General features: G+C 46.4%; 1 protein-coding gene across 6 annotated transcripts in view; it reads right to left on the reverse strand.

Annotated features, from left to right (window-relative positions):
- Positions 1-25,535, reverse strand: part of LOC119185884 (uncharacterized) — a 188,195-nt gene that overhangs the window by 153,828 nt on the left and 8,832 nt on the right. For 3 of the 6 annotated variants that reach the window (XR_012894373.1, XR_012894374.1, XM_075890231.1), the window contains exon 2: positions 18,913-19,013. Coding sequence is in view for 4 of the 6 variants with exons in the window: in XM_075890231.1 (XP_075746346.1) it covers positions 18,913-19,003 (91 nt within the window). In the remaining 2 variants the exon portion in view is untranslated. Of the gene's footprint in view, positions 1-10,535; positions 19,014-25,535 lie in introns of all 6 variants that reach the window. The other 3 variants (XM_075890230.1, XM_075890228.1, XM_075890229.1) reach the window with 2 other exon arrangements.

The following is a 25,535-nucleotide window of genomic DNA, read 5'->3' on the forward strand; positions in this document are numbered from 1 at the left end:
CACGTTACAGCCGATAAAAGCTGCACGGCCAGGTTCAAGAAACCTTACATCGTAAAACAGAGACAATGGGCTAGACTACAAGAACTTCAAAGGCAAAGCTCATCTCCACCAAGAGGATGTCCATGAGAGCGCTCGACATCGAGACACGGAAAACGACAGCAAACAAGATCCTGCTCCGGTTCAAGAAACCGCAGCCCTGCAAGCTCCCACCCCAGTTCCAGGTCGGGATAGGCATCTAAGGGACCAACAAACAAGGTGAGCTGGGCAGATAGAGTATGCGGCTTGCGACCGGAGGGACCTCGGGAGGTCAAAAATAATAACGGTAGCAATAACAACAACAACCAAGAGTCAGAGCGGCTTAAACATGAAAACAGAGGAATGAAAGAAATGATAGAAAAGATGCAAGCTCAAATAGAACTCCTCACTATAGAACGCGAATGTGGCAAACCCAGAAGCCGTAATATTGTCACGGGGAATAAAGTATACACTGGCGATCAAATGCGTACAACGCTGCTGCAGTCCGAGCACGTTCACATTCAGCACTTCGTCGTCGTCATACTCAGGCATCTACTTAGCCAGTGACATTACCCGCCGACGGCATAAGCACCATCCCGGAGCGATCAATTCTCGAGGCGTGAGTAGTATGGTATAAGCCGTGAGACGTGCACTATATCGGACGGGACTGAAGCTGGTACTGACGTGGTATGGAGTGGAGCTATCTCATAGGTCATACTGGTGACCTTGCGTATGACGCGATAGGGGCCAACGTAACGTGACATCAGTTTTTCGCAGAGACCAACACGACGTGATGGTAACCACAGCAAGACAAGCGACCGCGGTGAGTACTGTACGGGACGGTGCCGGCGATCGTAAGCACTCTTTTGGTTAAGCTGCGAAGCACATAAACGATCCCGGGCGACTTGGCGGGCGATGTCAGCTCGAGCCAGGGCATCACGAGCATAAGCAGTCGATGAGGGGGCGTCAGATTGGAGCATGGTGTCCATGGGCAAAGGCGGGTCATAACCAAACAGTAGGTAAAAAGGTGAAAATCCAGCTGTATCATGACGTTAACTGTTGTATGCGAAGGTAACGAAAAGTAAGTGGATGTCCCAATCTTTGTGATGCTTGGAGACGTACATCGCTAACATATTCGTTAGGGTACGGTTGAGCGTTCCGTGAGGCCGTTGGTTTGCAGATGGTACGCTGTAGTGAACTTGTGGGTAGAGCAAGATCACAGGAGCTCGTCGACTACTTTAGATAGAAAACAGCTGCCGCGGTCGGTGATCAACTGACGAGGAGCACCATGACGCAGAATGATGTCATGAAGAAGGAAATCGGCTACATCAGTAGCGCAGCTGATGGGGAGAGCGCGTGTAACGGCATACTGCGTTGCGTAGTCGGTAGCAATAGCAATCCACTTATTGCCGGTGGCCGACACGGGAAAAGGTCCTAGAAGATCGAGGCCGACTCGGAAAAATGGCTCATCTGGTACTTCGATGGGCTGGAGGGACCAGCAGGTCCCAGAGCAGGTGTCTTGCGGCGCTGGCAGAGGTCGCATGCCTCAATGTACTGTCGCACAGAACGGTAGAGGCCAGGCCAAAAGAATTGGCGGCGAATGCGGTCATACGTGCGTGACACCCCTAGGTGTCCAGCGGAGGGGGCATCATGGAGCTGGGCCAAAACGTCTGAGCGAAAATGCACAGGAACGAGTAAAAGCTCAGCACCATCAGGGCGGGCGTAGTAATGGTGCAAGCTGTCGTTGTGAAGAACGAACAGTTGTAAGGAGTGGTCAGTGTGGGAAGATTGCAGACCATTGATAATAGCACGCAAAGAGGGGTCGCGGCGTTGTTCAGCAGCTATCTCGGTGAAGTCGGTAATTGAAAGAACGAGGGCCTCTTGTCCATCTTCTATCGTGTCAGGGGGATCGACTGGGTAACGGGACAAGCAGTCGGCATCCCTGTGAAGTTGTCCGAATTTATAGGATACGGAAAAAGTGTACTCTTGTAAGCGCTTCGCCCAGCGACCAAGGCGTCCCGTAGGGTCCTTGAGTGAGGAGAGCCAGCAAAGCGCATGGTGGTCCGTAATAACTGAGAATGGTCAGCCATACAGGTACGGTCGGATTTTGCAATGGCCCAGACGAGAGCTAAGCACTCGCGTTCTGTGATGGAATAATTTTGTTCCGAGCGCGACAACAGTCGGCTTGCATACGCTACGATGCGGTGCATGCCTTGTTGCCAATGCCCCAGCACTGCGCTTATGCCGTGGCCACTGGCGTCAGTACGAAGCTTTCTGGCGGCAGATGGGTCGAAGTGTGCTAGGACTGGTGGATTGGTGAGAATGTCAACAAACGACGAGAATGCGTTTGCTTGCTGTTGGCCCCAGGTGAATGCGACATCCGTTTTGAGGAGGCAGGTTAGAGGACGGGCTACTTCAGCAAACTTCTCGGCAAAACGGCGGAAATAGGAGCACAGTCCCAGAAAACTTCGGACGTCCTTGGCTGAGCAGAGTGTGGGGAAGTCGCGAACTGCTCGGACTTTCGCAGCGTCTGGTTGAACGCCCGCAGCGTTAACAAGATGGCAGAGTACGCAGATTTGGCATTGCCCAAAGCGGCATTTGGACGAGTTAAGTTGCAAGTTGGCACGTCGGAAAACATCAAGCACCGTGGACAGACGGGTAAGATGGTCGTCGAAAGTAGTCGAAAAAACAATAACATCATAACATCATAACAAACAATAACAGAGGCAGATGGTCCACTTCATGCCTCGAAGGAGAGAGTCCATCATGCGCTCAAAAGTCGCGGGGGCATTGCATAATCCAAAAGGCATCATCTTGAACTGATAAAGTCCATCAGGAGTCACAAAGGCCGTCTTCTCTCTGCCTTTGTCGTCCACAGCGATCTGCCAGTAGCCTGAGCGAAGGTCTATGGAAGAGAAATATTTGGCACCGTGCAAGCAATCGAGTGCCTCATCTATGCCCAGTAGGGGATAGACATCTTTCTTGGTAATATGGTTGAGATGGCGGTAATCAACACAGAATCTCCAGCTATTGCCCTTCTTTTTAACGAGTACAACGGGTGAGGACCAGGGACTAGATGAGGGCTCGATTATGCCGTTTTGAAGCATTTTATTCACTTCCCGCTGTATAATAGCACGCTCCTGGGTTGACACACGGTATTGCCATCGACGAATGGGTCGAGCGTCACCGGTAACGATGCGATGGCTTACCACAGATGTCCGGCCCAAATTGCTGTCGCCGAAGTCAAAGATGTCCTGATAAGAAGCGAAGATGCGGCAGAGAGCAGAGACTTGTTCAGAAGTGAGCTTGTCAGATAGCGTTGGCTTGAAAAGTTCGGAACAGGAACGTGACGAGAGCGACGTTGATAAAAAATCGGGTGGCGAATCAGTGGTTAGGGCGGAAACTGTGTGGTCGACCAGTGGTGTCAGATGCGCAAAAGACATGCCGCGAGGAATAACTTGCGCTGAGAAGCCAAAATTGAGGACGGGAAATGAAGTTCGGCTGTCCTTAACGGTAACCACCGTGTTGGGGAGTGCAACATTACGTGTCATGGTCACGTCAGAAATTGGGGTAGCAACATAATCACCATTAGGTACTGGGGAATATGGCGAGAGTTGGACTTGGACTGCGGCGAAAGTAAGAGGAAATCGACAGAGCGTAGACGAGGTGGGCTGATAGAGTTGGTCTCTGAGAAGGATGGTAGTTCAAGCCGAAGAAGACCTTTGGAACAGTCAATGAGCGCAGCGTGTGAAGTCAGAAAGTCGAGTCCAAGGATGAGGTCATGAGGGCAATTTTCCAGTACAGCAGGAGTACTCCCATCCGCTGTACGAACGGTAGGTGCAATCACAGGCATCACAACTTTTTGGAGGCGGCGGCGGAGGTCTGAGTTCATCACAAATATTTGTGCACCGGTATCAATAGGAGCAGTTACAGGTAAACCATCAACGAGAATTGTAAGAAGGTTGCACCGCTGGTCGGGAGTAATCAGAGGATTTGCAGTCCGAGTCGTGTATGCAGCGTCACCTCCGGGGGCTGCACCAGCTAGTTTTCCGAGCGACGGTCGTAGGGAGACTGAGAACGGCGGGGTTGGGGCGAGCAGGACTGACGACGCACGGGCGATGGCGATCGGGTGGTCCCTGGTATTATTATGCTCTGCACCTGTCTCAGCACGGTAAGACGGGGCATAAGGTGCACGTTCGGAGTGAGGCCCCCAATCATAGAAGCTCGGTCGAGGTGATGAGGGCCAACGGCTGCGGCAATGGTGAGCGATGTGTCTATCTGATGGCACGTGAAACATATGGGACAATCATCATGAGCGCGCCATTCAGCTGGGTTTTGTCGTGGCGCGAACGTGCGGTTCGGAGTGGCAGCCGCAACGACTGGAGCCAAGCTGGAAGTAGCAGGGGCATTTTGAGGAGGTGGCGAAATGCCCATATTCGCGATCTCTTGGCGAACCACGGCCTGTATCATTGAAACAGTATCGAGGTTGTGTCCTGGCGCGCTGGCGCTAGACATAGCGGGTGCCGTAGCCTCGAGTTCCCGACGGACTATTCTGGTGACGTTTTCCAACGCTGGTGGTTGATGTAGTGTGGGCTATATTGATGTAGTGTGGGGTTGATGTAGTGTGGGCTATATTGTTATTACAATATAACTAATACTGTAATGCAGAAAGAAACACCCATAGGCAACGACCACATGGACATAACTACCCCTACGTTAAAACGAACGGCCAAAACGCAGAAAACTACAGATCCCCCGAGCACTAAACAAGAAAACATCTCGCAACAAACAAGGTTGGATAACATTGAGAAAAAAGTAGACCAGCTATTAACCGCGTTCCAATCTATCCTGGAAACCACCACTAAGACGTCTGTTGATCTTACGGCACTAGCAGCCAGGGTAGAAACGCTGAAACGAGGACGCAACCAACAAACATCCGCAGACCTTCAGGGTACAGTCCCAAACGTTCACCAACAACCGCAGGCACCATATCTCCTGCAGGCAACTCCCACAAAACCACCAACCCCTCTCATCCACTCACCTATATTCACGCCTCCCATACAAAAAACGAACAGCGATGGTGAGGCATGGTAAAGGACAACTCCGCATATGGCAATGGAACTGTAGAGGATTTAGGGCTAAGAAATCTGTCATCCAGCAGTACATCCGACAAGGTAACAAGCCAGATGTTATTTACTTCAAGAAACGCATGGCCTCGCCACACTACCAGGATACCAGACACTACCAGGATACCAGAAGTCCCGAGCGTGAAGAGGGAAATAAAGCTCTCACTACACTAGTAAAGAGAGAGATTACGGTCAGAACCCATAATCTAGAGGTGGATACAACCATATGACAGAACTTCTATCTAGGAAAACAAAAGGGAGCAGCACATTTATTCTTAACGTATATAACGCTGTCCGTCAAGTCACAGACAGCGATTTCACTCTTTATTTAGACAGGCCATGATATTAGCTGGCAGCGCTCCGCTCATCATAGCAGGAAACTTCAACGCCGCACATGAGGCATGGGGGTATGTGTACACCACCCCCAAAGGGAAACGGTTATGGCACAGCATACAAGATGAACAGCTTACTCTGATAACAGACCCGCATGCACACACACGCATAGGTACAAACACCCAGCGAGACACAACACGGGATCTTACAATAACCAAGAACGCCCCGGGGGCTACATAGCACAATACATTCAATGATTTAGGAAGTGACCATCGCATACTCGAAACACACGTACCATTCACCCATAGCGGCAGGATTACGACCACATGTAACACGAGACGGCTAGTTGACTGGGATAAATTTTGGAAGATCAGAAAAACGATTACCGAAGATCCTGACGATATCCAGCAATGGTGCGAGAGCGTAATAGACATCGTCAGGAAAACCACACATGAAGTAGAAACAGATATCCCAGTTGAGCGCATCGATAACAGATTAGTCCATCTGTGGAGAACTAAAAAAGCGTTACAACACAAATGGCGGAGGCAATGACACAACAGAGCAATCCGGAAAAATATAGCACAGCTCAACAAAGACATTGAAAGTCACTGCAAGCAGCTTTGTGAGCAACAATGGGCGGAGATATGTAAGGACATGGGCACCCATATTGGAACATCACAAACGTGAAAGTTGCTAAGGTTTCTGTTAGATCCCACCAATACTAAAACTGAACAGAGACACGCTATCCGTCGTCTCACACGCGAATACAAAGGAAACAAGGAACAGCTAATGACAGATCTTCAAAACATCTACATGCCCAAATCGCCGCCACTACAACATAAAAACTATACATGCAAAGCCAACCACAACATGGACAAAAACGTTGAGGTTGCAGAGATTAGAGCAGTGCTCCACAAATTAAATGTAAAATCAGCACCGGGACCCGATGGAGTCACCAACCGAGCATCACGTAACCTGGACAATGAATCCATAGAATTTTTAACTGGATATATAAACAAATGTTGGACAGAAGGGGCAATACCCGACGCGTGGAAAGAGGCTAGAACAATCCTTATACCAAAACCTGGAAAGTCAATCAACAAAGTAAATCTCCGACCCATCTCATTAACGTCATGCGTAGCAAAAGTAATGGAACATGCAATTCTAAATAGAACCAACAACTATCTTGAGGATGGTGAATACTACCCACACACGATGATAGGCTTCCGTCGTCAACTAGCCACCCAAGACGCCATGCTACAAATTAAACACCAAATCATAGACTACCCCACAAGATATACACGAGCCGTACTCGGTCTGAATTTCAAGAAAGCATTTGACAATGCAGCTCATGAAAAAATTCACAGCCGCATATCGAGCTTAAACATGGGTGAGCGAGCCTATAATTACGTCAGAAACTTCTTGACCAACAGGAAAACAAGGCTCAGCTTAGAAGGCCTTATATCTGATCTCCAAGAATTGGGCTGCAAAGGCACTCCACAGGGCTCCGTAATATTGCCAATGCTCTTTAATCTAATCATGATTGGACTACCGAAAGAGTTAAATAAAATTCCGGAAATATATCACTCTATCTACGCGGATGACATCGCAATATGGGTCAGTGATGGCAGCGATGGCTACATAGAACAGAGACTCCAAGAAGCAATAGGAGCAATTGAGCGATACTTGGAAGGCACAGGACTCGCATGATGCTCGCCGGAGAAATCAGAACTTCTTCTCTACAGGCCAGAAATCAGAGGCAGACCACCCAAGTCAGAGAAAAACAAGCAGCAATATGAGGAAATTAGGATTCATACACAGAAGGGCACAGCTATACTGACAATTCTAAAAATACGTGTACTGGGATTAGTCATCGAGGCTAACGGTGCCAACGGCGAGACTATACGCAGACTAAATGCCAAAGTCACGAATGCAATGAGACTGATTCGGAGGGTCACGAATAAACACCGAGGTATGAAAGAAGCCCACGTAATTCGTCTAATCCAGGCCTTCGTCATAAGTCACAAAACCTATGTAGCAGCATACCACAACTCGCAAAAAGCTGAAACTAACAAAATACATGTTCGTTCGCAGTGCATATTAGTAACTATTAGAAAAAGTACACAGTGGCTGGCCTACTGCGAATTTAGAATGTCGAAACAGAATAAAATCTGACGCAATGCTGACACTCAGTTTTGAGATGTGCCTCGCAGGTTATCTTCCCCTCGATCTATTCTGCATACTATGCAAACTGTCACCCAGTGCAACCCAGTAAAATGCCGCCACTGTGGTCCATCCACAAAGTGTCAGAACCAGCACACCTGTTACTCGCATTGCGTATTTTTTAGGCACTTCTTGAGGCAACTTTACATACAGTACACTGTCCTGGCTGCGGATGCTATCCAAGTGAAGCTAAAATGCCAGCAGTTTGGAAGAGTGACTGCAGCCCGCCAATGAAGACGAAGTACTCATAGCATCCCAAGCAGATGTTCGGCCGGCATCTGAGTGGACATTTCCAGTAGTATTTGTTTTGAAACGCCACAAATTTCAATGAAAAGAACATGTTTAAGAGCGCAGATACAAAGGCTGCGACAAACAGGTGACAAATACAAGGAAAAACTGAGCCAATTAAAAGAAGATTGTAGTTTGACTGCTTTTGTCGGAGTAGTTGAAAGCATGGGGGAAATCACGTAGGGGCCTGCATCCTCATTACCAAAATCAGACCTACATACTCTTGAGGTTAAAGTTCGTATCCTCACTGTCCCGAGAAATCCCTAACAAAGGCCTATGAATTCATAAGATGTGAAAATCTATTCAAGCTTCTAAGCACGGCCATGTAACAGAGCTTTCTGGGCATGACAACTGGAGAAGTGGGATTCACAACCCTTGTGAAAGAGTCTTGAAACGAAATTGGGGAATCTGACCACCCAGCAAGCCAAAGTGTATTCACTAGTTGTTGACGAAATGAGGACACGGGACCGCCTTCAATAACGACAAGCAGAGAGATGCCTTTGCAGGAGAGGATGACTTTGTTAAGGATTGTCGAACATTAAAGGGACACTAAAGGCAACTATTAAGTTGGCGATGATTGTTGAAATAGCGGTTTACGAACCTCGTAGTGTTACCCTTGTGCCAAGGAAGGGCCTATTTTGAAATGGAATCACATTTCAGTGTTTCGCATTGGGTTAGCGCGCTTCAAATTACCCGCCTCCGGAAGCGGAGCGACCGGACCAGCTCATGTCACTGTTGCCGTGCACAGCGTTGCCTGGCTTTACTGCGCTAGAAGTATTAGACCGAAAGCAGCGGAAGCCACAGCAGCAACAGCGGCCTTTGATCAATTTCCCGCCATTGGCTCCGATATTGCAGACGTTTTTGGTGCAACTGCATCTCGCAAGGTGCAGTTCCACTTGTCCAGTGTAACTGCACGAAAATTTAACTTTTGAACCACTCACGCCGTTCCCCATAGTAACATCCGGCGGTTCTTTCTTCCACGGAACAAATAGAAACGAACATCCAGCATTTTATTACGTCTCTTGATGCACGAAAGGTTGTTATTTAGTGCAGCCAAAACAATTACTGCTAATTAATTGTAGGCGGTCCATCTGGTGTCATCGGGATGATTTTGAGAATGGCCTACTGCAGTGCATGTGTTCTTGTGCATTTACCTTAAATTCTCGGGAGGTAGGATATTGTTGTTGATAATATTGTCATTTTAGATGTCATACATAGAGCTTCCACTCTGACGTAAATTGACTTTAGTGTCCCTTTCACGAAACGGGAACCTGTCCAAGTAAATTCACCGATGTGTTTCATTTTAACGGGGCTTTCCGTGCGCACTTGAACCCCCGTGGGGTATTTTGTCACCAGGAAATGCATTGGACAGCAGCTGTTCATTGTGAAGAAGTATGTGCCAAAGGAAGTGGCGACAGCTGGCTTAATTGTGGTGTGCATTGTGATGGACAATTACAAAATTATTGTTCGTGCTATGGAAATGTTTTGTGGTGCAAAGCTATGATAGTCTATACAGCATCCTAAAAATCTTCACTGAAAGCTGTTCGGTGCCTTTATCAAAGCCATCTTATAAACATATCCTGTCGCACTTCCTGGCCCAAGACAGGAAAAAATGGTGAAGTTACTTCCTCACATGTGAAGAGCCTGTACAAGATTCAACAGGGGAGCATAATCAAACCTGCACAAATCCTTAAAACATGTTTTTCCATTGACTACTGTAGCCATAAACGTCCACAGAGGTGTAGCATTTGCCTGTTGTGTCTTCATCCCGTGTGTTTGTTTTTGTATCACTACAATCACCATATTTTGTAATAACCAACTTACCCAACAACTTTTTATAAGGTTTACACATATTCTGCGAGGTGGCCCGAAGGTTGCACATTGTCCAGTGTCCAGTCCAGTGTATCAGTGTGTTGATCACAAGCCTTGTATCACATATATCGCGTGTTCTCAACACCAAACAAAGAGCTGTGTCCAAATGTTAGTCACACCGAAAAAAAAAAAAAAACACGCCTGCTTGCACGCAGAAACAACATGCAGCTACGTGTGAAATGAGGGTATTTCAGGCACTTTTTGCGGGTACTCGAAAGTGCTTGAAAACCCTTCAACATTCTCTTTGGAAACCAGTATAAACCCTGACATCTGGCCTAAAGATTGTTTTTTTTTTTTTTTTTTTTTCAAATCTGCACTACCTGATCTCTGTCTCACAGTGCAATTTTCAATTAAACTTTAGAGTAAACAAATTAGCAGGTTAATGCTTCGTAAGGCTTAAATTCTGAATACCACAAAAATACAATTTTCATTCTCTTTAAACTGTTCCACTTGAGGTGTGCTGATAATTTTTTGGCTACATAACACATGCGCACCTTGCAAGACGTATAAATGTCAGCCTGCTTTAGTTGACAAATAAATTCCATATTTCTTCCTTAATTTTCTTGTATGCAGAAGCCAGGGGGACCAGACATGTAGAGAAAGATCTTGTAATGATCTAAACATCAGCCTATTCATTCTGGGGGAAAAAAATTCGCGTACACGTTCTGCAGCACTCACCGTAGGGTGCGAACCCAGACAGAAGAGAGTGCGCCGACTTCTGCCCTAGAAAAAAATTTGGTTGGGTGAGGCAGTCTAAGCATTGAACTTGACCAAAGACGTGTGTTCTTTTGTACGGGCGCGTGTAACACAAATTTCCCATTATATCCTTAATAACATGTAGACCTCAGTTACCTCAAACTAGCTTATCAGTTTTGAACATACATAACATTATGACGTCGAAGTCTGGGAAGGAAGTACGACAGAAGAGAGGTCCATAAAGGTCGCGAGTAGAAATAAAGACAAAGAAGATGAAAAAGCCTAAAGTGAAGCAATGCTTGCGATGACGGCAGAACAGCGTCATCATCAACGAGGCGACATCACCGTTTGAAAGTGCCAGTGTTGAACAGCTCAGTGCTATTCTTCAAAGACTGGAAGTGAACAATGCCGACCTTCGAAAGATCAACGATGAAATTGAAACCTGCCTGGCAGAAGACGCATACGAGGAGGAGTTTGAAGAAAGCATCCAGTACAATGATAAGGCCAATCAAACCATTGGCCTCCTCAAAGCAAAGATGGCAAGCGCCATCACCCCAAGTAGCTCGGAAACGAGTCATCTGCTGCCCTCCCAAACTCACAATTATGGTGTCAAGCTTCCAAAGCTGCATCTGAAACTGTTCGGCACGGAGCTTTTTGCATGGCAAGCCTTCTAGGAATGGTACTGTAAAGCAGTGCACGACAATAGACCATTATAGTTTACGGTTAACGTGATAGCGGAGATTAAGGAAATGACGTTACCGTGCAGCAAACGTTCGTTGTTGCACATCGTATTATAGTTTAGCGGGATAATGTTCACGTCGTTTACATGGCCCAGTTGGGATGGTGGCGCCACCTATTGGATGTTTCATACGTTAAAGACAGTGAAAAGGCAAAGAAAACGAGGATGTTTGCCCATGCTACTGCGTGAAGCATTGTTACAAGTTTATTTTACTAATAATAGAAGCAAATAAATATGAACCAAGTCCCAAACGCGAAAAAAATTATGTTGCCGATTTGTTTACACCAATCTTGTAGTTAGGCCTAGATGCGTTCGAAATGGGAAGATATCTCAAAAATTATGCCAACTCTTTAAACAGTCGTTTGCTGCGAACAAGGTGAATATTTCAACAACGCCAATATCACTTCGAAGTGGACGTCCGAGAGCGCTGCCATGTTTACGTACACTGTGTACACTTACGCTAACCCGGTAACCTTAAATGTGAAAAATACTGTGCGTACGGTAAGCGGCACGGGTAACGTACGTATCTGTGCACGCGCACTTCGATTTCGGTATCACAGTACGCCCGGTATTCCGGTAAGCCCGGTATATTATAACTGTCTAATGAAGGGCTCTCAAACACCAAGAAGTCCCGATACCTAGAATCACTGCTCACGGAACCAGCTATGACAGCAATAAGAGGTCTGCAGGCTACGGACGCTTGCTACAAAGATGCCATCGAAATTTCAGAGGGGATTAGACAACAAAGAACGAATTCAACAAGAATTTATGGCAAAATTGACAGTTCTTCCCAGCGTAGCTTCAAAGGAGGACGCATGTGAGCTGCAGTGCTTGTATGATCAAGTACAGTTGCGGCCACTGTTAGAGGGAACGCGGCACGCGTGGCCGCTCTCTTCGGGCCACCCAGCGGGCGCCGCGCGAAGTATTGCGGCGCAAGCACAATCAGCGCCAGAGGAGGAGTTGGCTGCGCGTCGTCTGCTACGGTGCCTCCCACTTCGCCGCACGTGCTCTGGTCCAAAATACTGTAGCTATGGAGCTGAATAGAAAGTATTTGAACTGGGTTATCTCGGCGCACCATTCATACTACACCCAGTATTCGGCTTCGAATTTCAGACGTTCGTTTTTGTCGCAAAATGAAGTTGGTCGCTGAAATTTCACTTGGTTACAAAAGGAAATAGAGCACGTGGCATAAGATTAACAGAGTGTGCCTTAGATGCTTCGCATGTCAAACAGCGCATTTAGGCGACGAAAGTTACGCCCACTTTTGATAAAACTCTGCTCGTTATGAGTTTAAAAGGGGCTGCATGTGTTCTTAGTGTGGCATTTCGTCAAAGCAATACCTTCCGGCAAGGCCAGAGTTCCTGAGAGTGAGCGCTGGGAAATCGTCGAGCTGTATTTCAAGGGTAGGTCGCAGCGAAAAATCGTCGAAGCGACGGGAAGAATGCTCAAGACAGTCAACAGGATCATAAGAGCATTTAAATCTTGCCGCCGGATCAAGGATGCTCCGCGGAAGCCGAGGTCTCGAGTTACGACTGAACAAGAGGATGCTTGGATCGTTGCGGCGGCAGCCGTGAAGCCAGGTCTCTCTGCTCAGCAAATCAAAAATACCCTCGACTTGAGAGCATCCGTGACAACGGTCAAGCGACGCCTCCGGGAAGCAGGTCTGAAGAGCAGGACTGCAGCCCAAAAGCCTCCTCTTCGCGCTCAGAACAAAGAAAAACGGCTGCAGTTTTCTCGACAGCATGCGCGACGCTCAACTGGGGAGTGGAAGCAAGTGTTCTTCACAGACGAGTGCACTTTCACTACATCGTGCGGTCAGCAAGCCCGTATTTAACGCCCTGACAACACCCGGTAAGCTACACGAGAATGTGTTTTTGGAAACGTGCTTTTCGTAAGAAAGAAATGTCCTTCCAGCATGTGCTTCCAATTTTGTACTGTGAATACGTTTAAATGGGTGTGTCATTCCGTTTGCATGTACACATCTCGAGACTCCCAGATGCTTTCGTTTTCATGATGATTATTGATTATGAGGTTTAACGGTTATGACGCTACACAGGCGTTGCGACGCGTCGTAGGGGGGGGGGGAGGAGCTCGGGAATAATTTTGACCACCTAGGAATCATTAACGTGCACCCAAATCGTTTAGAAGAACGCAGTGACGACTTATGAGACTGCGGTTAATCGTAAAGGCATTTCAAACCCTGCACGTTTAAACATAGCTTGAACAAGTTCGTAACGGCTTCAGCTATCTGTACGTTTCCTTATTTTATGCGTTCACAATCGGTAGTCTAGACACCCAAATGTTCTTTTCTTCTTTTCCTTGATGCAGGTACCAGCCAAAGTTCTTAGAAAGAGTCTCGAAAAGCGGAAGGTCAACTGTAGGTGTTTGGGGCATGATCACAAAAGACGGTCTCGGACCTCTTGTGAGAATCGACGGTAAGTTCACAGCGAACAAGTACTGCGAAATTTTGACCACAGTGGCCCATCGCGAACTTGCAAAGGTGCACTTCTCCGGGGCTGGTCCTGTATTCCAACACGACCGTTCGCCTGTGCACACTTCGAAGCAAGTTGAAGCCCTACTACGCCAGCTCAACATCGCCGTTTTAGAGTGGCCGCCCCAGTCACCAGACTTCAATATTATTGAAAATATTTGGGGCCAAATGAAAGCGGCACTCGCATCCAAGCCCCTCCATGGAATGTCAAGGGACAGCCTTTGGAGAGCAGTCCACGCTGAATGGAAACGCCTTAAGCTGGATGCCACCCTTGTGGATTCGTTATACAGTTCCCTGCCACGTAGGATGCCTGCCGCGATTGCCTCCGGGGAGATGCAACCAGGTATTAAAATTCGCCTTCGTATTAGTTCGGACATTGCACCCTGCTACCTCGATTGTCTCCGAAAGGAAGAAGACCATCATCTAGGCTTCATTTGCAGCCGTGGTCTTGGCTTCATCGTATATTAATAAATCTTAAGCACAAATTTATCAGTATCTCTTGTTTGTCGTGTGATTTTTTTTACTTCCTTAGCATGCCAATTATGAAACCCACCCTCTGTGATCAAACGGAACTTTTAGAGGTAAAAGGCGCAGTTAATATTTAGACGTACAGCATGCCTGCGCGCTTTCATAACTGCTTTATAATAGTATCTATTGACGCGCCATTGCTACAGGGTTTGTGTATTCCGAAGCGCGCGCACAATCTAGGTATCGAGGCAAAGTGGGAGGCACCGTAGCAGACGACGCGCAGCTAACTCCGCCTGTGGCGCTTATTGCGCTTGCGCCGCAATAGTTCGCACGGCGCCCGTCGTGGCGCTCCGCGGAGCGCGGTCACCCGCTCCGTGTTCCCTCTTACAGTGGCCGCGACTGTACAAGCGCACATTAGGGGACTGAAGGAATTGGGCATAAACCCCTCGTGTTATTAAGCAATGTTACACAACGAGATTCTCTCGGAGCTGCCCAAAGAAATGGTTGCAGATTTCCACAGCGAACTACGTCGAGTCTGCAGTGCCACATCGTCGAGTCAATCGCCACAAGATTCAGAGGCAATATTAGCATCAGGGGTAGACAACCGGCTGACAGACATTCTAGATGTTTTTCTCGTCAAGACAGAAAGCCGAGAAAGATGCACAGAAAGCGGACATGCCCTAAAGAAGAGCAAAGCCAAACAGAACCACGTGCCAAGCGCCACGATACTTCACATGCAGCCGATGCAGGCGAGGAGGTGTTTCGTCTGCGAGTCGACGAGACACGAGACACAGTCCTGTACAGTTCCCCTCCGTCCAAAAGAAAAGACGCACAAGCTTACACGGACCGGCCGTTGCTTTCGCTGTACATCTTGGGGGCACCAGTCAGAAGAATGCAAACGAAAGGTAAAGTACACCCGGCACAGCAAACGCCATGCATCGTCTGTGTGCAACCTCAACTTCCCAGGACAAAGAAAAGAATGATCATCCTCAAGAAGCTGTGCAAGAAGTTACTTAATTAACGTACACTTGACAGCTTAAAAAGAAGAAAACAAAGAAGTTGCTCTGCAGACTTTCCGTACTTGGGCCGTTGGCGGTAACCAATGTGGATACATCTGAGGTGTTCTCGAAGGCGAAAGTCAAAAGACATTTATTAGAGAAGATATCTCTGAAATGCTTAAATTACGTGTTTTGGGATACAAGGATTTCCACCTCAACACCTTTGGATCGCGAGCTGCTAAAACAGAAACATACCGAATCGTTGAACTGGGCTTACTGAGTAAATACTGCGACAGTGAAACCACTATTGAGGCCAGAAAAGATCCATTCATAAACAAAGATGTGTTATTTGTACCAGTTGACCTTGACTTCGTGCAAAAAATCTAATGCAATGGAGGACTGGTCGCCGATAAGCTCATTTGTCGGACTCATTGCTGTTTACGCAGACAATTGTTTAGCAGCTATCGACACAAAGTTTGATTGGACATTCCAGGGTCCGCTCAGTCTCAACAGCTCTTTGACCATGGCGACAAATGTTTGCGTTTGTGTTGTGTGAATTGTGTATTGAGGTGTGTTTTCTACCTTGCCATGGGACGAAGTGGGCATGAATCTTCCCTCTTTCCTGGGTTGGGAAGGAGGCAGAATTTAAGCTTCCCATTTTGGGGGCGCAGGTGAAGACGACAATTTTATTAGACTGTGCTGGCCTCAATTCTTTTTCTCGACAGGGATCCTGGGAAGACCAGCGCATAAAACGCGAGCATCAGACGCTCCAGACAAAGCTTCCATCAAGCTTCCATCAAGAGCCTCCATGATGCTACTGACATTGTGTACCAATGCTAGCATTAGTTTGTAAATATTGTAAATAAACGTTGCTGTTAACAACCCCGGCTCCTCTCCTCTACATTTCCACGAGACTTTGGCTGGCTCCGGTCCTATGGGCAGACACCCATCACATGAATTGGTGACCAGTAACGCGATGACCCATGCTTAACTCGGGCCTCAACACTACAGTGAGTGCTTGACTTTTTTTTTTAGTTCTGCCAGGTTTTTTTAGCTTTCAGGGTTCTTCTAAAACTGGGTTTCTAGCTTTCATGTTCTAAAACTGGCAGTAGTATTACTGTGTGTGTAGGCTTTGCTTGTTCACTACCTAACGTCGCAGTGAATAAACAAAAGTTCTCACTCGTGAAAACTTTGGGGTTGGTAAAGAAGCTAGAAAACCAGACATTTTTCTACTTTGTGTAAAGCTGAGAATTAAGGTGGAGGGAGACGAGACTGAGTCTCAGCTGATTGGGGCAATTCAGGAGTGTGGTGCGCATGCCAACAAAATTAAGGAATGTTGGAAGAAAGTTGAAAAACAAAACAAAAAGGCTGGAAGGAAGTAAAGATGGGCATAGGAAGACAAGATACTTGAGAAAAGACAATTGGCCATAGCAATATATCAGACATCAAGTAACCGGATTATTGGCATAGCATGCTCCAACAAGAAATTGAACGCCAGTCCTGCCGAAGCCGCAACTGCATTGAGCTGTTCTAAAGGTAATGAGAAACGAAAAGGGCCAAAGGCTAGAAAGCCGGTCGTCTGCCGCCATTGCCAAGAGCCTGGTCGCATTGCAATCTGCTGCGGAAAGCCTAAATGTATTCTCTCGTTGTTAGACAGCAATGAAATTGAGGTAGCAGAGAGAGCATCTGATCAATAGGTTGAAAGCCGCAACCAATGCACGCTCGGCGGGAAAGAAAGGATAGTTGAAAAAAAACAGTGAGCGCTTTCCCGTATCTCCGGGGAAATTGATTGACCGTTCGGACTACGCATGAATGATGGTGCGGGGTCACAAAACCTGCCTAAGCATTATCCCTATTTTATTTTGAATGACTCTGATATGCTTTCGAAAAACACTTGTTTTGTTGATCGTTCGGTTGATGCTCCGAGTCTGACCGCATGTGATTCCGCTCCTGAAATGAAGCGCAGCACTATTCAGGAAGCGTTAAAGATTGACCCGCTAGTTGAAAATCGCAGTGAACGTGTGAGTGGAGTGACTTCGGTGTCTCAAGAATTGACAGTTGAGAAGCAACACCTCCAGGTTTGTGGAGAGTTGGGGATTTACTCCAGCGGTAGAGTCTACTAGAATGGGGGAGTGGGTCCACTGGAGCAGGCGGCAAGCAGCGTGGGGTAAAGCAAAATGCACGAAAAATTTGCGGTGGCGCTGCAGTCGCCTACTTGAAGATGTCGTCTGCTTCGACGGTAGCGGCGGTTCGGTACGTCGGTGTGCTGGTGGAGGCACAGAGTTCTCGATTCAGTCTGCACGATAAGATGTCATCTCTTCAGCGCAGTGCTGATGTTGCTCTGTTTTCGAGATTCGTGTTTTTCTTTTTTCTACACCTTGTTGAGGGCAAAAGTAAATAATATAAAGTACCATTTTGATGCTAATGCAGGCAGACGACAGTTTTGCATGCGTGCGTATGTGTCTGATGGTTGCTTGGCGGAGTGTTCAAAGTTGCTTTTAATAGGAGAGTATGAGCACGTCTTAGCGTAAAAATTGCTGTTGCGTCATGAGCTGCAAAACTGGATAGCGCAGAGTAAGAAACCAGTCCAAGCTCTCTTTTTTAGAAGTTCCCCAAGATGAAGAAAGGCAGCGGTTATGGGACAAGAATCCCAACCAAGCTGATCGGCCCATCGGCCCTTGCAAGTCACCAATGCCATTTGTGAGCAGCACTTCGATAAAAAATACTTACTGAGGCATTATGTACACATTATCAAAGACCAGAAAGTGTGCACTGAGCGTGAAAAGCCAGAGTTTCGGAATGATACGGTACCCACAATTATACCGCCCCTTACGTAGTGTCCCGACAAGCAGCCCAGGCGCGAGGTGCCAAGAAGTAAGAGAGCGAATTAACCACCAAGCTCTGAAGGGAAGCAGTTGAAAAGCACTGTGCCGGTGTCAGTTGAATTGCAAGTGAGATTTGAGAGTGCGAAAGGGGGAGGCAAAGAGACAGCGAGAACACATTTGAACTTGGAGACGTCGTCCGGCCAAATGATCACTGGGCAATTCATAAGTTTTCTCACTATGACGGAATCGCTTACGTGTCGGCCTCCCTCAACTGTGAGCTTGTAAGTATTGAAAGGACCGTGCTCATGCACTACAGGACCGATCACAAAAAAGTCATTTGTCGGACAAGCGTTCGGAAGACACTTGTCTGAAATGGTCATCTATAGCCATGACGAGGCCAAACAAGTCCTTCACAGTACAAAGTCTCTTCACCCTTGCAGAGAGGCCGGTACATTGAGCGGCTGCACTTATAAAGTTCTAACAGAGAAACTGGAGAACCAAATTTTCCATTTCCACGGCTTGGTCTCCAGTGTCAAGTGCAAGAGAGCTGTTAATAAACAAGGTGAGTGAGTGCAAACATTTATTGAAGCAACCCTTATATATTATAAAATTATGTAATCAATACTAAGCTGGATGAAAAGAAAGTTATGCGACACCTTACGCTGCCAGTAACATTGCATAATATTTTGCCTAGCAAAAGTCAAATTTCATGAATACTTGGGTTTTTAACATAAGGGAAACTACAAGCCCTTTGTTTCTTTTTTTTTTTTTCGTGTACTCTCATGTTTTTCGTGCATTTCATGCAAGTACGGGAAAAATACTGACATGAAAAACTTACCTGAAACGAAAGGAACGAAGAAACCCAGCCTCCACCAAACTGAGTCCTGAGCCAGCAAAAAGAAGCGAATCGCAGCAAGGCTCCTTGACATTGAAGGTCATCTTGAGGAAATGAGGACCGAAAATGTGAATGTAGCGCATCAAATACTGGAGGAGAAAATATCGAAACTGCCTCGAAAGCAGCAGGCAAATGTTCACACTTACTTTCAAGCTACCCAACAAACCAACAAAAAGGGCATGCGCTAGATTTGAGAGTGGATTCTTGAATGTTTACTGATGAAACTACAAAGTCCCCGGCTCTATCAGCACATCAGGATGAATAAAATACTCGTGATCCCTAGCAAATCAATTTCAAAAATGTACTTGAGGTCGTACAGATCGGCATTCGGCTTTAATGCAGCACTTATAAATACTCTAAAGAAAACAACCGCGGGCATGACAGACCCTGAAAATTATGTTAGATTATTAGTAGATGAGATGAGGCTGTCAGAACATTTCAGCGTGACAGCATCTGGCCAAATTCAAGGCTTCATTGACCTGGGGGAATTCACAAGGACTGAGGACAAGTACCAGCAATGTGGCCACGGCATGATCATTACGTTTTTGCCTTTCACAAAGAAATGAAGCCAAATTATAGACGTTTTTGCAACGAAACGAAATGTGAAAGGGGACAATCTATTTAAAATTCAATTGGAAGCAACCATCCTCGTTGAACCGGCAGGCTTATTGTTTGAATACATCACTTGTGACGGGGCCCCAGAAGCTAGTGGGAGTGTCGACGTCTTCGCAAAATATAAGCTCTAATATACAGCATCCTGTAGAAGAGAAGTGCACTTCATCTCTGATTTTCCTCATCTGCTCAATTGCTTCAGGAATAGGCTTCTCCAGAAAGGTTACGCTACACAGAGAGATTGGCCCGTATATAGATCTGCGGTTTATGTTTACAAAGAATTATGTGTTCGTCACATGCACTAAAGAAATTGTTCACAATTTATATTACTAGGTGCACTTGCGTCCAGTACGGGAAGCATATCTATACGGGACAGCAGTCTTTGGACACAAAAAAATATGCCTAATTTGACTGAACACATATGAACCCAAACTCTTTCGAGAAGATGAGAATGCCTTTCACTTTTCAACTTTTCCAATCATATGTTCTAAGTAGCTTGGCTTCTTACAAAGAGGATTCTTACAAGGAAGATATTGTATGCCTGTGCAGTGAACTTTTTGTCACCAAATGTTCCAATATTACGTGAATGTAAGAGTGTAAAAATCGGTGTGTGCGCTTTTATATAACTTTTCTGTGTAGGAAAATGTATTTAGCAGGCCAGTATGTGTCAGGTTGTGAAAATAAGTTGTGTTTATTTATTTATTTATTTATTTACATTTCAACTACATCGCCGTGAGGCATTACGTAAAGGAGGTACACATCATAATTTGACTACATAGTTTTCAATCGAAACAATAGATTCAACAGATAAAACAGCACTCAAAATATTTTTGCTCCTATAAAAGAATTTTTTTTTTTTTTTTCGCCCTTATCACCTGGTGACTGAATTCCAGGCAGCCGGTTTTACCCTGAACAGAAAACAGCACGCCTTTTTCTTCACGTTGGGTTAAAATTTCACAAGAAATTTTGAGTTAGGACTACAAATTGGTTAGTGGTGGATTGTAACTAGACTTTGTTAATGATGAAAGGTAGACTAATTTGTAATTGGGTATTGTATAAACTTGCTCTGCGGCCGAGTGCCAAGTCAGCAGGTTTTGCCCACTTTCGAGTGTGATTACTTAATCCTGTTATGAGTGTGTTCAAGAGCTTGGCAGTAGAGTAGGCCTTGCTTCTACCAATCATTTTCAGCACGTCGAAAAACGCCATGTGTGAGCGGATCAGTTCATACATTGCAAACTGACTACAGACACTTCTCCCGCGAAGTATTCTCCAGTTTCCTTGACTAAACGCTATCGAATGCCGAACCAGCGTGGCATACAACGAAGCCATTTATTGAATGGCGTGTTGTTACGCCAAAAGACTTCACCACCTTGAATGCACAATAACTTAGAACAGAACTGTAATGTCGCGTTTTCTTCAACACTGTCAACATGGAAGAACTAGGAAGTGGATATTCGCCTGGCATCCAGCTGAAGAGCGCCAGCGGAACTCGGCCGTCAGTGTCTCCTCAATGGCCGGCTCTAGTCACGTGGCTAATGCCGGCATTCCTACGGGGAAAAGAGCTTTGCCGGCACGAACATTTGCAGAGTTACTTTTGGCGAGCAGCCGTCAAGTGCAGAGTGCCGGCATTTAGTGCGGGAACAATTAAATGCCGGTAGTTTGACTTACTCAAGATGCAATCTCCACTGGAAATGAAAACCGTGACGGCAACTGTCAGCCAGTTATGGTTTGACCGGCAGTTCGCATTCGCGAGCGGACGGCCACCGTCAAGGCTCAAGTGTCAGCATTCAGTGCCGAGACAATCATTTGCCGGTAGTTTTACTTATCCATGGCATGATTTCCTCTGGAAACATGCCACACTGCTAGCTACGATGGCACAAGTCCTTAGTTTTCATTCGTGAGCTGCCGGCCGCTGTCAATGGCTCAGGCGCCAGCATTCAGCACGGAGACAGTTATCTTCCGCTACATATCAAGATAATCTGACGAAATCCCGTCAGTTCAAGGACACAATGAAATAAATGGAACCGGCGGTATTTTGTGGAGGCTACAAGCGCACCAGCCTAGGTGATGGCATCAAGCCCTTGGACATGGGCAGCTACCTGGGAATCCAGACTGAGAAATGAAGTTTGCAGAGAATCAGCAATTCACAAATGTGTGTTATATTGATTGGTGTTTTCTTTTGATCTTACTTTTTGCTTGTTAAAAATGAACTTTGACGGCACTATAAGTAGGCAGGTTAACGGTTCGTGTAGCATCAACTTGCTTTGGAAACACGAGCTGCCATATTTGCCAGTCGAGTCGATATACCTGCGACGCGCTGCAATAGTGCAAATACAGTATTTTCCCAAAAACTTGCTCTGACACGGAGGAAAATCTTTCAGAACGATATTTCTTATTGGCTGGCCACAGTCACGCGAATAGCGCTTCCGTCCGCAAGGAGCACACTTTCTCGCCTTTTGTGCCCACTACAGCTGCCACGGAACACAACGTCATTCGCACGGAAAGTGCTTTTGTCCAAAGGCACAGAAGGCTCACGATAGCTACTGACGACAACATTGAACCTAGTCAACCTTTGTGGTGATGGCGTCATCCGACGACAATTTTGTTCAGGCTCGCCCGTACGCGTGTCTTGGGGCAGCTTTCTCCTCTAATCTTCGGGACGGCCGTTCGGGTACCGGTGACATAACCTTCTACGTGGGTGACCGGTTCGGCAGTATTGCCGAACTCAAAAAGGCCAACGCCGCTTATGGCTCGACTAACTTTGTGCAGCTACAGAAAAGAGATGCGCAAACCATCAATGCCGCAAAGAGTCGGCAACATCGCAAGCAAGATGGGCGAGCATCTGAAATATCAGTGTGAAGCACTGCTGCATTTACAGAGGAAAGAAGTTCACCTCGACAGCAACTGAAAGAACGTCCTCGTAAGTAGAAGGATTGCATTTATTTCTGTGACCAGTGTACACATACATGGCCAAATACATAGTGTGCACCTGCGCCACGCAGCGCCCCTTTGTCACTTACGAAATGCGCCACCGACATGCCCGGGTACCTACCGACTCCGTCGCCTACCACTGCCTTGTTGTCTCCTCGTGCTTGCGCCCGTTTGGTTTTGCCTCACGATGCAAATTTGAGGGCTGCTAGTGAGGCAAGTTGATTTAGTAGTCTCCAAAGAGGGAGCAGAGCTTTGTAGTTATTACCTAAAATTGAGAATGCACATTGCGATTTTCTGAAAAATACCGGCGTGTTTGGCTGGCGCGGATTAACAAAATAAAAAAACTACTTCTGGAAACTCAGTGATATTTCGTCTTCAGATGCAACTTCGTTCCGGGTAAGTGCCGTATAGCCAAGCACTTACCTGCAAACAGAGATAGCTTACCAAGATACTGTACAAACTTGTCCACGACCACAGCGTGCACAATCAGTGTGTCAAGGAGGCGGTTAAAATCGTGATGGCGATCGAGGAAATTCGAGTATTGGATTGAAACAAACTGAGAAAATGGATGCGAAACAGTATTAGTTCACTTTGAAGTATAGCCGATCGGTTCAACTTGGGGGGTCAGGATTTTGAAAAATTGGTCAATTGATTCTCTAACACGGTCTCTATCATTTTCAGAGACTCCGCTGTACATTAGCATACAAAAAAGTAAAATAAAAGGTGAAAAAGGTGTCAAAACATAAGCGAAAAAAAAAAGTGATGACCGGATTACCGCGGCACGCACCATGCGAAGTCTCTATCTGCTTCGCATAATATTTTCCTCGGCTGTATCCACAAATTTCGATCAAAGAGGCTCAACATCATCATCATCATCACCAGCCTGACTACGTCCACTTCAGGACAAAGGCCTCTCCCATGTTCCGCCAGTTAACCCGGTCCTGTGCTTGCTGCTGCCAATTTATACCCACAAATTTCTTAATCTCATCTGCCCACCTAACCTTCTGTCTCCCTCTAACCCGCTTGCCTTCTCTGGGAATCCAGTCAGTTACCCTTAATGACCAGCGGTTATCCTGTTTACGCGCTACATGCCCGGCCCATGTCCATTTCCTCTTCTCGATTTCAGCTATCATATCCTTAACCCCCGTTTGTTCCCTAATCTACTCTGCTCTCTTCTTGTCTCTAAAGGTTACACCTGCCATTTTCCTTTCCATAGCTCGCTGCGTCGTCCTCAACTGAAGCTGAACCCTCTTTGTAAGTCAGCACTATTTAAAACACTTGGGGGGGGGGGGGGGGTGCTGCTACTTTGGTGGCGTGTGCCGTAGCAATATATTAATATTATATCTCTTGTTAACCTACCTAGCTCTGCACGACTCGTTTTTGATGGGAGCTGCTGCGCTTCGCTCACCCACTCTTAAAATTGCGGCTCGAGAGACTTTGGGCTTCACTTGTCCTTGGGCCTTGCAATTTGTAGAGTTTGTAGTGAAAGCGAGATAATGGGCCCTTGTCTATAGGTCGTGGCGGGCAGCCGGTGTACGCGGTGGCTGGTATACGTGTCGTACATCTTGATTTTCTGGTTTTGTATCGAGTGAACAAACGAGGCCTTCGTAATCTTATGAGCTCGTTAAAGTACGACAACAAAAAACCACAATGCTTCCCTTTCAACATCGTACACAGCAACAGATGACGAGCCCCCAACACACCGCGCTTCAGCACGCGAACTGCCGTAAGTACCCAGGGTGGTACCCGGGCATGGCAAGAGAGGGTGACAACAACAGAAGTGACATCACATGAACACTATGTATAGGGGCGCATGTACGCAGAAGTTTTTTGGGGGGAGGGGGTTGCGGGTAATCTCCTTGATGTGAAGTGGAAGCAGGGCAGGCAAATAGCCATTTCTTGCTCTGTATGCCAGGAAAAAAAAAACATTTCTTTTTTTGGGGTGGGGGGCATGGGCTACTTCCCTGCCCCCTCGGTAGCACCCCTTTAATCACGAACAATGATCATATCATATGCAAAAAAACATATGTATATTTGCAGTACATGCTTCCGGAGCTAGCATGCATGTGTTTCTACATCTGTTCTGAAGTCCTGCCTAAATTTCTCTTCAATTGTATCCTCAAATACAATAGAAATCTTCAACAACAGGAGCACTCGAATAGACCAAAAAGCATTTTTAGTGATAACCATTTGTTTGCCTGGCTGTAGCTCACTAGCTAGATATGAAAATGTCTCTCAATGCAAAATATTTCCAATTTATGTTTGAACTCCCAAGGCAAAAACATTAAATGTTACATTAAAACGCGAAAATTGACTATTGTTGGGGTCAGCAATCTGTGTTGTCGAGCACAGCACGACTGATGCGAAAAATAATAAACATAAAGTAATAACATCTAAGATCACAAAAATTTGTGATGTCATAATGACGTCATGTATGGTGCCGTGATATCTTGTGATGGCATCATGACATGACATTCATGTAAAAGGCAACATTGATAATTCCAAACACTATGATGTTCAACGAAGCCCTCTAGTTCTAGCAACTTCCGCAAAACAACTGCTAATCGAAGTGAAATGAAACTCGCTGGCCACCATACGCAAGCGATTGAAGGAGGAGCATGAGGAGTGCAAAATAAGCTATTTCTCCGCCCTAAGTGGAATCAGCATCTGCAGGGAACGAGGGGCGAGAATTAAAGATAGGAATAAAAGTGGCATCTATGGCCGAGGCCGTCATCTACAGAGCTGTCCAGTGTCCTGAAAGAACTGAAGAACAGCAGCTTTTTCTGTGCAGCTGCGGGTATAGGTGGAGAACTAATGAAAAACCATGAAGGGCCACTCATGGAATGCTCATAATGATTCAGTGGTGATGTAGACAGCCAAATCGTGATATTTAACACAGCGAAGTCTGATGGAGGCACCGGCATGTTTACAATCAACGATGTATTTAGCATACATCCACCCTATGCCTGAATACGCTTGTCCCGTATGAGATCCCTTGGCATATGTCTTTAGGTGACAAACAT

This window comes from Rhipicephalus microplus, chromosome 3 (assembly GCF_043290135.1).
Source record: "Rhipicephalus microplus isolate Deutch F79 chromosome 3, USDA_Rmic, whole genome shotgun sequence".
NCBI lineage: Eukaryota > Metazoa > Arthropoda > Arachnida > Ixodida > Ixodidae > Rhipicephalus > Rhipicephalus microplus.